At 41.7% G+C, this 12,839-nt stretch overlaps 1 protein-coding gene across 1 annotated transcript in view; it reads right to left on the minus strand.

Moving 5' to 3' along the window:
* Positions 1–629: 629 nt before the first annotated feature.
* The window catches only part of LOC126991931 (uncharacterized), a gene marked incomplete at its 3' end in the record, with an annotated part of 19,801 nt that continues 7,591 nt past the window's right edge, over positions 630–12,839 (minus strand). Inside the window, exons 2-3 of the mRNA XM_050850601.1 lie at positions 1,192–1,364; positions 630–842 (exon numbers count right to left, since the gene is read on the minus strand). Of these exons, the coding sequence (XP_050706558.1) occupies positions 630–842; positions 1,192–1,364 (386 nt within the window). The remainder of the gene's footprint in view (positions 843–1,191; positions 1,365–12,839) is intronic.

The following is a 12,839-nucleotide window of genomic DNA, read 5'->3' on the forward strand; positions in this document are numbered from 1 at the left end:
TTCCTCAGAAGGCCACACACACACACACACACACACACACACACACACACAAGGACGAGTCTCTCACAATAAGGTACACGGAACTCTCAAATTATGAAAGAAAAGAAAGATAAAGAGGAAGAAGAGATAGAGAAAAAAAGTGGAAGGGAAATAAGGAAAATAGAACTGTCAATTTACAAGGGAAAATAAAGATACAGAAGAAAGAAAAAGAGAAAAAGTGCAAGAGAAATAAGGTAATACAACTTTCAAATTACGAAGGAAAGTAGAGAAAAAGACGGAGAAAAAGTGCAAGAGAAATAAGGTAATACAACTCAAATTACGAAGGAAAGTAGAGAAAAAGACGGAGAAAAAGTGCAAGAGAAATAAGGTAATACAACTTTCAAATTACGAAGGAAAGTAGAGAAAAAGACGGAGAAAAAGTGCAAGAGAAATCGATATAAAAGACTCTAAATTACTAATGAAAATAAAGAAAAAGATGAGCAAAAAAAAAGACCAAGAGAAACTGGAAGATACAAGAAAAAAATACTAGGAAAATAAAGTAGACAAAACTTTCATATTACGAAGGAAAATAGCGAACAAAAGTGAAAGGGTAAGACTGCCAGGTAAGAGAGTGATGACTGATGACTTACCTGCGCGGGGGCGGCGAGGGGGGCAGGTAGGAGGTGTGGTGGGTGTGGTGGGGGGCGCGGCGCACGTCGGTGAGGGACCTGGCTCTGGGCGGGTGGTGGAAAGACTCATCCCTCTCGCTCTCCTCACCCGTCAGGTCCCCGCGGCTCAGGCTACGCCAAGGGGACTCTCTGCCGCCACGGGCACTCCCAGGGTCACGCTCCAAGGAGTGGTGTCTGCGGGAGGGGGGGGGGTGAGGATGGTGGTAGTGGCGGGAGTTGGTGAAGGTGATGATTGTGGTGATGGTGGTGTTGGGATTGGTGTAGCGGTGATGGTTGTGATGTTAGGTGTTGAGGTGGTGGTTGTGAAAGTATTGGTAGTAGTAGTAGTAGTAGTGGTGGTTGTAGTGTTAGTTTTGGTTTTAAATGTAGTAGTAATTAATGTTGTTTTTAAGACTTATTGTTGTTGTTGATGATGTTGTTATTACTGCTGCTGGACAGGACTAAATTAATACCAATGCTAATTAATGACAACGAGAAGCACCCCATCCCTTAAGCAGCCCCTCTCACCTGCCGCCCTACTCACCTGGCGGAGTCTGTGGAGGCGGCGCGTCGTCCCCGGGCGGCGGCGGAGGCGGGGCGCGGGGAGGGTCCTAGGTTGTGGGTGAGGAGGGAGCGCAGGCGGCTGGACACGGCCTCGCCCTCCCGCACCAGCAGCTCCAGGTCACTGTCATGCCGCCGAACGCTCCCACTCAGGCGCTGCGGGGGAAGGGGGGTCATGAGGAGGGGGAGGAGGTGGAGGGGATTCATGAGGAGGAGGAGGAGGGGACTGATGATGATGAGGAGGAGGAGAAGTAAGGGTCATGAGGACGAGGAGGAGGAGGAGGAGAAGTAAGGGACGAGGAGATTCATGAGGAGGAGGAGGGGATTGAGGAGGAGGAGGAGGAGGAGGAGAAGTAATAGTAGTAAGGGGAGGAGAAAAAAAGTGGAAGAAAAAAATACAGAGAGCGAGGAGGAAGGGATTCATGAGGAGGAGGAGGAGGAGGAGGAGGAGGAGGAGAAGTAATAGTAGTAGTAGGAGGAGGAGGAGAAAAAAGAGGAAGAAAAAATACAAAAAGGAGAAGGAAGTGAAGAAAAAGAGGAAAAAGAAAATAAAGAAAGAAGGAAGGAAGGAAGGAAGGAGGGAGGATGAAGAGAAGGAATACGAGAAAAAGGGGAAGAGAAGAGGGTGGAGGAGGAGGAGGAGAAGGAAGATGAGGAGGAAGAGGAATAGAGGTGAAGGGGTGGAGATAGGAATATGATGGGAGGAGAAGGGGTTGTATGTAGTTGTAATAGCAGTAGTAGTAGTAGTAGTAGTAGTAGTAGTAGTAGTAGTAATAGTAATAGTAGTAGTAGTAGTAGTAGTAGTAGTAGTAAAACTCATAACAATAATAATAATAATAATAATAATAATAATAATAATAATAATAATAATAATAATAATAATAATAATAATAATAATGATGATAATGATGATAATAATAATAATCACAATAACAATTACAACAAACAATAATGGAGAACAAGACGAAGACACGCGATATTATTTTCTCTACCTCTCCTATTCTCCCTCCCTCTCTTCCTCCCTCCCTCCCTCTCTCCCTCCAAAGATCACGTGAGAAAGGAAGAAAGGGAGGGAGATGGAGGGAGGGAGAAGATGGAAGCAGGAAGAGAGGGAGGGAGAGGGGAAGATAGAAGGGAGGGAGGGAGGGAGGAAGAGCTCGGGGGGGGGTGGGGGGGGGCCAGTAGTGGGCGTTTTAGGGGGGTGACAGTGGTGGTCGTGGAGGAAGGGGGCGAGGGGCTGATTAAAAGAGAGAGAGAGAGAGAGAAAACACGTCAACCATTACTAATATTACCACTACCTCTAAGCCTCCTCCTCCTCCTCCTCCTGCTACTACTACTACTACTACTACTACTACTTCTACTACTGACGAAGCTACGTGACTTACTAGATTCAATCAATACCTAAATGCTATCTATAAAAAATTGCATCCAAAGAAAAAAGACTGAATCCTATGCATATCTAACTAAACCTCTTCGCTCCTACTAAAGTTTCCAATCCTTTACTAACACGAGAACACCCAAACTAAAAAACAAAACAAAACAAAACAAAACAAAAAAAAAAAAAAAAAAAACACTTAAACAGGATTCAACACCTTATACAATCCTCTATACAGACCAAACCCTCCTTTCACTCGTACTAAAGAGATTCCAATACTTTAAAAACACGAGAATACCCAAGCTAACAACAAAAGAGAACATAAAAACAGGATTCAACACCTTATACACCTACAGAAGGAATCCAGTCTTTCGAAGTATAAGAGGTTCGAATCCGCCTATGTATAAACGCCAGAATATCCACTCCAAAAGGCCCCCTTCGCTAATTCCTGACCTAAAAGAGTGTTGGCATGTAAATGGAATGCGAATATAACCTCAGGGCCTTGACAGAGGGAGGAAAATTGCAAGACATGACACGCTCGCCGCTGCCACGACATTCAAGCTCTAAACTGTGCACGACTAACTCCCTTTTTTCACTCCTTCCTCCACGGCCACGACTCTGTAATACTGGAGGAGGAGGAGGAGGAAGAGGAGGAGGAAAAAAATAAAGAAAGTAGAAGGAGAAGGAAGGAAAAAGAAAGAGAAGAAAACAAAGAAAGAAGAAGGAAGGAAGGAAGGAAGGAGGAAGAGAAGGAAGAGGAGAACAGGAGGAAGATGAAAATAAAGAAAGGAAGAGAAGAAAATGACGAGGTGAAAGGAGAAGAAAGAGGGTGGAGGAGGAGGAGGAGGAGGAGGAGATGAAAAAGATGAAAAAGAAAATAAAGAAAGTAGAACGAGAAGGAAAAAGGAAGAGAAGAAGAAAACAGAGAAACCAGAAGAAGGAAGGAAGGAGGAGGAAGCGAAGGAGGAGAACAGGGGGAAGATGAAACTAAAGAAAGGAAGAAAAGAAAATGACGAGGTGAAAGGAGAGGAAAGAGGGTGATGATTAGGAGTACAAGCGGGAAAAGAAAGTGGAGTAGGTGAAGAAAGAGAAAATGAGAAATGGAGAAGAAAAGTAAAGGAAAACGAGAATGACGAGGAGGAGAGGGAGGAGTAGAGGGAGGAGGAGAGAGACGAAGAGGAGGAGGAGGAGGTCAGGGGGGTAGGGAGGAGGGGGGCAATAAACTACTCGACCTCAGTGATGTTTGTAAATAAAGGCGACACTGAGTTCATGAGAGGCGGTTTTAAGCATATCAAGACGCGGATTATCCTTGACGAGCATTCCTTGTTTACACTGGACCTGAGACGCCACAAGGACACAGCGACGAGCCTTGTGATCATGTAAGGAAGGTTCTGTTATGGTATCACTGCCGCCTACAGCATTACAAAGGTTTTCACGAGCACCTCTGTATAGCGTAGAGGGTATGATGTATTGTTTCCTATCTATCTGCCTTTCTTCCTTCATTGCTGTCTTCCTTCCTTCCTGCCTTCCTTCTCACCTTCCTTCCTTCTTTCCTTCCCTCCCTCCCTTTCTTCCTTTCTTCCTTCTTTCTCACCTTCCTTCCTTCTTTCCTTCCCTACCTCCCTTCCTTCCTTTCTTCCTGCCTTCCTTCTCACCTTCCTTCCTTCTTTCCTTCCCTCCCTCCCTTTCTTCCTTTCTTCGTTCTTTCTCACCTTCCTTCCTTCTTTCCTTCCCTCCCTCCCTTCCTTCCTTTCTTCCTGCCTTCCTTCTCACTTTCCTTCCTTCTTTCCTTCCCTCCCTCCCTTTCTTCCTTCCTTCTCACCTTCCTTCCTACTTTCCTTCCATCCATCCCTCCCTTCCTTCCTTCCTTCCTTCCCTCCTTCCTTTCTCTACTTTCTTCCTTTTCACTTTTTTTTTTTATTCTTCTCTTTATTTCAATGGCAGTCTCTTTTATCTCTTTCATATCTATGTCTGTTCATCGAGGGGACTGTTTGGGTCTGTATCATTATTTCTTTCTTGATGCCCTTTCATGGATCTCAATAATAATAATAATAATAATAATAATAATAATAATAATAATAATAATAATAATAATAATAATAATAATAATAATAATAATAATAATAATAATAATAATAATAATAATAATAATAATAGAAAATATTCCTGTACTATTTTAATGACTATTGCATTCCTTTAACATCGGAAGACAGGAGAATATTCAAGCGCCTCGGGCCTTAACAGCGAAAGAAATTATAGAAAATATTACTGATGATTAACAGTATTACGAATTACTTTATTACTTAACCTCAAAGGAGAGAAACCAATCACGTCACCAATAACTTTGATTCTTCACACCTAAAGAAAGTAAGTAAAATATCAATGACTGCACAAAACCTCAACGTCAAAAGAAGGGAAATAAACAACAGCCAAAGAAGTATGTAAAGAATTAATGACTGAAATAACTCAACACCGGAAGAGAGGAAATTACTAACGCGATTACTGGCTACTCGTACTTCGATTCTCAACCACAAGAGAAAGGAAGTAAAATATAAATGACTGCACGAAGCCTTATCATCAGAGGAAGGTCAATTAACAAGGGTATTACTGACTACTCGTGCTCCGATTTTCTGCTACAAAAGAAAGTAAAATATAAATGACTCAGTAAAGGAAAGGAAAGAGTAAGGAAGGGAATGGAAGGAAAGGAAAGGAAAGGGACGGGAAGAGAAGGGAATGGAATGAAAGGAAAGGAAAGGGAATGGAAGGAAAGGGAAGGAAAGGAAAGGAAAGGGAAGGGAAGGAAAGGAAAGGGAAGGGAAGGAAAGGAAAGGAAAGGGAAGGAAAGGGAATGGAAGGAAAGGGAAGGAAAGGAAAGGAAAGGAAAGGGAAGAGAACGGAAGGGAATGGAAGGAAAGGAAAGGAAAGGAAAGGAAAGGAAAGGAAAGGGAAGGGAAGGGAAGGGCAGGGCAGGGAAGGGAAGGGAAGGGAAGGGAAGGGAATGAAATGAAATGAAATGAAAGGGAAGGGAAGGAAAAGCAATGAAAGCAAAGGAGAATAAATGAGAAGAAAAAAAAAGAAAGTCAATTAACAACGGCATTACTGACTACTCGTACTTCTATTCTCAACCTCAAAAGACAGGCAAGGATTCACGCATTCAGAGGGCAGGAGGCGACACTGGCACACCCTCGCGGCCGTAGCGGTAACCAGCGGCGGCATTCGTCCCCTGATTGCCTCGTTCCCTCAGTATTAGCGTCCGGCAACGTTCACTACAAATTAAAAGATGCACACGCCACGCCCCCCGGCACCCCACGCCCACCAATCACGGGCATTACTCCTCAAACGACCGCCAATCACACACGTTCTGGGAGTGCGAGGGGGCGGGGCGACGCATCAAGTTAAGCAATGATGTCGAATGAGAGAGAATGAGAGTGACATGCCGATTGAAAAAAGCAAATAAAAAAGGTATACCAATTATCATCACGTATTTGAGTTCACCATTGCGTTGATATGTAATTAGATCTTCAGACTTGATATGTAATTAGATCTTCAGACTTGATGTGTAATTAGATCTTCAGACTCATCCTTTCGTAATAAAATAAGCGAATACATCAAAGAAAACGGGCTTCATTAGTGTATTACAAAGGACAACTGCGGTAATTTTCACGTTTTCGCTGTAATTTCGCGTAACGTCGCCCATCGCTTTCGTAATAGGCGATCAAATGGCTTCGTCGGCGGCCAGGTGTGCGTGAGGATGAGGCCAATTTGCAGGTAAGGTTAATTGTGGCTGTATGGGACCAAAAAAAAAAAGGTTAATTAATTGAGGTAATATGGAGGAATTAGCATGGCAGATCACGTGTGTGTGTGTGTGTGTGTGTGTGTGTGTGTGTGTGTGTGTGTGTGTGTGAGAGAGAGAGAGAGAGAGAGAGAGATCTACAAAAACCTAAACAAACAAAAAATCAACACAGAAAGGAAACAAACAGATAAAAAAACAAACCACACAAACACACAACCGTCCCCCCCCACACACACAAACACCCTCCCCTCCCCCACCCTCCAACCCCCCCCCCCCCCACTCACGTCATACAGGTGCACAAACTCCTGAAGGTGCGCTGGCCGGCGGGAGATACGGTACAGAGGTGACGTTGTGCCCATCGCTACGCCGCCTCACGCCCTCCCTCGCTCTCCCTCTCTCCCTCTCTCTACATCTCCCTTCCACTCTTGCTCTCTCCCTTAAGGCGGCGAAAAGAAAGAAAGGAAGTAAAGAAAAGGTGACTACAAAACTGCAAGTAATGAAGAGCAAATTATAAGACCGAGGAAAGATTGATGAAGATGATAACAACAGAGAATGAAGATGATAACAGAGGAGGAGGAATAAAGAGTAAAGGAAAGGAAGGAGTAAGGAAGGGAATGGAAGGAAAGGGAAGGAAGGAAAGGCAATGAAAACAAGGGAGAGTAAATGAGGAAAAAAAAAAGATAAGGAAAGAAAACAAGAAGGAAATGGAATGAAAACAAAAGGAAAGGAAAGGAAGGGAAAGGAGGGGAAAAAAGAAAACTGGAAGAGGGTTAAAAAATGGAGGTCAGTGATAATAAAAACAAACACAATATAAATAATTCCAAAAATAATATGACTAACAAAAAACAGCCTCGGAAAAGGAGAGTAAAAAAAAAAAAAAAAAAAAAAAAAAAAAAAAAAAAAAAGGAAAAAAAAAGAAATATACTCGAAAAGGAAAAAAAAAGTGAGAATGAAAAAAAACAAAAAACACAAAGAAGAAAACAAAACAAAACCAACAAAAATAACTCAAAATAAAGGGGGCTAATAACACAAGGGAGCCTGAATATAAACGTTTAAATGACGAGAATTAGAAAACGTAAATCGTGGAATAACAAACTCAGGACAAACTCAAGTAATAAAAGAAACACGAAGCAACACAAATATGACAACACAACACGACCCAAAGGAGGAATGCAAATAACTGGAAGGGAATTTAGGTTAGTTAAGAAAAAAAGTTAAAAATATGATAGTAACAGAGCTTGAGGTTGTCCGAGGAGCAACACAAGATTCGCAACACAAGATTCGCAACACACACACACACACACACACACACACACACACACACACACACACACACACACACAATACAGACACAACACACCACACTCAACTCCACGACGTCGCAACACAAAAAATCAACGTAGAAGACAAATGACGAACAAACGGTACTGCACAACACAGATATACTCACAATACAGATAGACAACACCAAACCACAACACAACACACAGAAACACACTATAGGGGACAACACAACACAAACTCAATAACATGAATAGCAACACAAAACACGGAACACAAACAAACAGCAAAACACAAACACAAGCACACGTAAACACACAAACACAAGATGACGCAACACAACACTTAGAAACACGGATGCACCAACTCAAAACAAGCACACAAACAACACAAACAACAATAAAAATGAAGACTTACAGAAGAAATAAAGCAAAATCAAACTAAAAAACGTGTGAGAGAGAGAGAGAGAGAGAGAGAGAATAGGAAAAAAAGGGAACAAGTATAAGACAACAGAGGCGGAGACAGAGACACGGAGCACGAGAAAGAGCGAGAGAAAGTGAGAGAGTGAGTGAGAGAGAGTGAGCGAGTGAGTGAGAGAGAGAGACTATCACTCACGCAGAGCACAGTTGCAACCTGCGGAGAGAACAGGTCGGAGGGAACTGACCGTCACACACACACACACACACACACACACACACACACACACACACACAGGCACACACACATGAGCTGGCGGATGTACGATAACTACCCTCAAAGCTTCTATTAATATACGAATTATTCCTTCAAACTAAAAATAATTGAGAGAAATATTAAGTTTGTTGATTGTTTTATTTGTCTTCCCGTTGTTGGAGAGAGTATCGGTTTTGATTATCGGGAAATGTAGTTGGAAAGCGGAAATAGATGAATCGATCGGGTCTGGGAGAGGAGGAGAATGGAGTGACGTAAAAGGGAAGGGAATCAGCTGCCCTCCTCCCCGCCTGGATCCTGAACCCTTAGCATCGAATCCTCCATGCACGAAAAAAATAAATCATCGATGAAAAATACATATCATTAACGAGACTGAATTATTAATAGATTGGGGACCCTTTTATATGTCTTCTGCTTTATTGTTGTATTTACAGTTATTACTGAGCCGCCATACACAAGGAAAACTATATGTAATTATTAATAAGAAGCAAAATATATCGACTACAAATACTACATCTTATCCTGCTCTTTTTTCTTCTTGTTTTATTAATGCAGAAAATACTCATAAATGAATAGGAATGAAGAATGTTATCGTAGTCGTTTTCTTTTACCTTATATTATGTTTTTGTTAATCTTGCCAAACCTCCATACACGAAAAAAAAATAATAGTAGACAAAATAAATACGTATAACTGGCGATACTGAAATATTTATAGATTTGAAAACTATTTTCTAGTCTACTGCTTCATCCGAAAAGTATTGACGCTATAAATATTTGTCAAGCTAATTTAGAGTAAACTATATCCATCTTACACGTGTAGACACTACCTATGGAGTGGCGGGAGGGACGGGGGGTGGGGGTGGGGGGTCAGGGGGGTTTCAAAAGCCTCGAGGTATGACTAAAGAAAAGGAATTTGTGGATACCAGTTTTATTTTTCATTCACTTTTTGGGGGCAAAAGAGAAATCGAAACTGAATAATTGATGAGGAATATAAAGGAGGCGGTGTGATCAAGTGCACCCTCCCCCCTTCCCTTGAAAAGCTACCGTACCTATGTGTATAGCTATTAGTATCTTCAGGTACGTGCGTTTTGACATAACACTATATATTTTCACCAAGGATATCATCGTGTACTCTCTCTCTCTCTCTCTCTCTCTCTCTCTCTCTCTCTCTCTCTCTCTCTCTCTCTCTCTCTCTCTCTCTCTCTCTCTCTCTCTGTACGAAAATAGAATAGCCCTATCAATGCAGGCCATACCCCTCCCCCTGCATAATACCCTCCTCCCCTTGCATGACCCCTCACCCCTCCTCTGCATGATCGCCCCCTGCCCTGGCTCACGCGGAGGCAGACTCAGTGTGTTTGGTGAGCCATTTCCCGCATAATGGTGACCTGACCTCTCACACGCCTCCACAACTGACCTTGGGGGGGGGGACGTGGGGGGGGGGGACTCGTTTTTCTCGTTTTATTGAGGGACACACTGATCTATTTATTTCAGTTTTTATTATTTATTTGTATTTACTTGCATGTATTGGAGGGAAGACTCGTTTTTTTTTTCTCGCTTTATTGACGAAGGTTACACTGAACTATTTTTTTCTTACTCAGTTATTTTTCTTCTTTAATTATTTTTTTTCTGATTTCATGTTTTCACTTGAACGTATAGGAGGAAAGACTCGGGTTTTTTTTTTTCGTTTTATCGACGGACGCACTAAACTATTTATTTCATATTTAATTATTTCTGGGTATTCCCTGGAGCGTATTGATCTGTGACAAGGCTTTGGCACCTCTCTGGCACCTCTGTTGGGTCAGCACGTTACGGCCATTTCTCAAGTCTCTTTGGCCTTTAATCCGACTCATCTTACCATAAAAGAGGAAGGAAAAATAGCAATCACACAGAAGTTATTTGAATCTCATTCCCTCTGTCATTCTACGGCCTTTTTTTTTTATCTTTTATCTTTAGCTTTTGGTCATTATAAAAAGAAAGTAAGGGAAAAATAGGTAAAATCACGCTGTAGTTATTTCAATCTCCTTTCTTTGTTATGTTATGTTACGGTCATTTCTTTTTTATCTCCTCTTTATTGAACAGGAAGTAGAGAAACGGAATAGAAAGGGGAAAAGAAAAAAAAGTAGAGAAAAAAAGGAAAATGGGAAGAAGAAAGAAGTAGAGGGAACGAAAAGGAAAAGGGAAGAAGAAAGAGGATGAGAAAAGAAGAGAAAGAAAGTAGAGAAAAAAAGGAGAATGCGAAGAAGAAAGAAGTAGAGGGAACGGAAAGGAAAATGGAAGAAGAAAGAGGATGAGAAAAGAAGAGAAAGAAAGAAGAGAAAAAAAGGAGAATGCGAAGAAGAAAGAAGTAGAGGGAACGGAAAGGAAAATGGAAGAAGAGGTTGAGAAAAGAAAGGAGAAAGAAGTTGAAATAGAGAAACGAAAAAAAAGAAAAAGAAAACGTACAATCTTCGAGTACATTTATTTTAATCTAATTCCGTTTGCTCACGTTATGGCCATTTTTTTTCTCTCTAGCCTTTCGTCGTTAAAATAAAAGTGAGGAAAGAAAAGGTACATTCACACAGCAGAGTTAATTCTATCCAATCCTATTTCCATCTATTTCCAGGCAACGATTTTAGGATTACGCGGCTCATCCCATTTTCTGAGTCACTGGGTCCGACCTTTTCCTTTTCCGGCACCTTTACACGCAAGTTCAGTAAGGGAAAGAAATCATTACGTATCTCAAAGCAAAACTATATAAGACAAACACACCACTGGACCATTAAGTAAGGTAGTAAAGTGAGGGGCAGTAGTAAGGTTAGCTACGTGTGGGCTCGGTAGTAATCTCCGTACTTAAAAATTTAGGTAAGGCCTCCTCCTCCTCCTCCTCCTCCTCCTCCTTCGATCTTCCTTCTCTTTCCCGTTTTGTTTTTCTACTTCAACTTTCTCCTTTCTTTTCCCAACCTATTTCTTCTTCCCTTTTCCTTTTCGTTCCCTCTACTTCTTTCTTATTCCCTTTTCCAGTTCGTTTTTCTACTTCTTTCTTCTCCATATTCTCCTTTTTTCTCTACTTTTTTTTCTTCTCCCCTTTCTAATCCGTTTCTCTACTTCCTGTTCTGCATTTCAAGGAAGCGGCAAAGAGGTTTAGGATACGGAGATTCCTGAGAAGCCTAAGAGATGATTATAGGTTCGGGAGACAGAGACAGGCACAGCGGCACACCTGGCTCTTTACCTGTATTTACCGGTCCCACCTGTGCCGGGATCCATACCTCCCCTTAATGGACAAGACTCGTGCGGAAGATTAATTATGATGTACTGGACGTGTAATATATAAGCTTCTCTGTCCCTCCTCTTCCTCCTCCTCCTTCTTCTCCTTCTTCGTTCTTTCTCTCTCCCCTTTCGTTTCTCTACTTTTTCCTCTTCCCTTTCTCAATTCATTCCTCTAGTTCTTTTTCCTTCCCTTTCTTCTTTCTTTCCTTTCCCTGTTCGCCTCTCTACTTCCCCTGTTCCCCCTCGTCTGTCTGCCAATTTCTCTTCCCTCCCCTCATTTCTTTTCCCTACCCCTTCTCTCTCTCTCTCTCTCTCTCTCTCTCTCTCTCTCTCTCTCTCTCTCTCTCTCTCTCTCTCTCTCTCTCTCTCTCTCTCTCTCTCTCTCTCTCTCTCTCTCTCTCTCTCTCTCTCCTCCCCTATTCCTCACTTCCTTTTTCCTTCCTCCTCCTTCCCTTTCCCTCTTCTCGTCTCATTATTCTTTTTTCTCCTTCCCATTTCCCTTTCATCCATACCTTCCCCTTTCCCTTTCCCTTCCCCTTTTTACGTACCTATATTTATCTTCCTTTACCTCCCTATCATTCTTTCATTAGTCTAACCTCCTCCATCATCTTTCTTTACCTCTCCTTTATCAACTTTTCCTTCTTGCACTGTTTTCTTTTCTCCTACTTCCTTCTTTATTTTCTCTTAGTTCCTTATTCGCAATCCTCTTTTTTCCTCGTCATCGCGTGTTTCTTTATTGCTCCTCCTCTTCTTCGAAACCTCTAAATATCTTTTATTCTTTATATTCTTTTTTTCCTAATACTCCCCTTTCCATTCTGACTTTCTAAATCCTATCCACCTATTCCTTCTTCCTTCTTTGTTCTTTCTTCCTCCCTGTCAAACTTTTCCTCCTCCTATTTTCTCTTCCTTTCTGTCAAACTATTCTTTCTATTTTCTCTTCCTTCCTGTCAAACTTTTCCTCCTCCTATTTTCTCTTCCTTCCTGTCAAACTATTCTTCCTATTTTCTCTTCCTTCCTGTCAAACTTTTCCTCCTCCTATTTTCTCTTCCTTCCTGTCAAACTATTCTTCCTATTTTCTCTTCCTTCCTGTCAAACTATTCTTCCTATTTTCTCTTTCTTCCTGTCAAACTATTCTTCCTATTTTCTCTTTCTTCCTGTCAAACTATTCTTCCTATTTTCTCTTCCTTCCTGTCAAACTATTCTTCCTATTTTCTCTTCCTTCCTGTCAAACTATTCTTCCTATTTT

Source organism: Eriocheir sinensis, unplaced genomic scaffold (genome assembly GCF_024679095.1).
Source record: "Eriocheir sinensis breed Jianghai 21 unplaced genomic scaffold, ASM2467909v1 Scaffold367, whole genome shotgun sequence".
NCBI lineage: Eukaryota > Metazoa > Arthropoda > Malacostraca > Decapoda > Varunidae > Eriocheir > Eriocheir sinensis.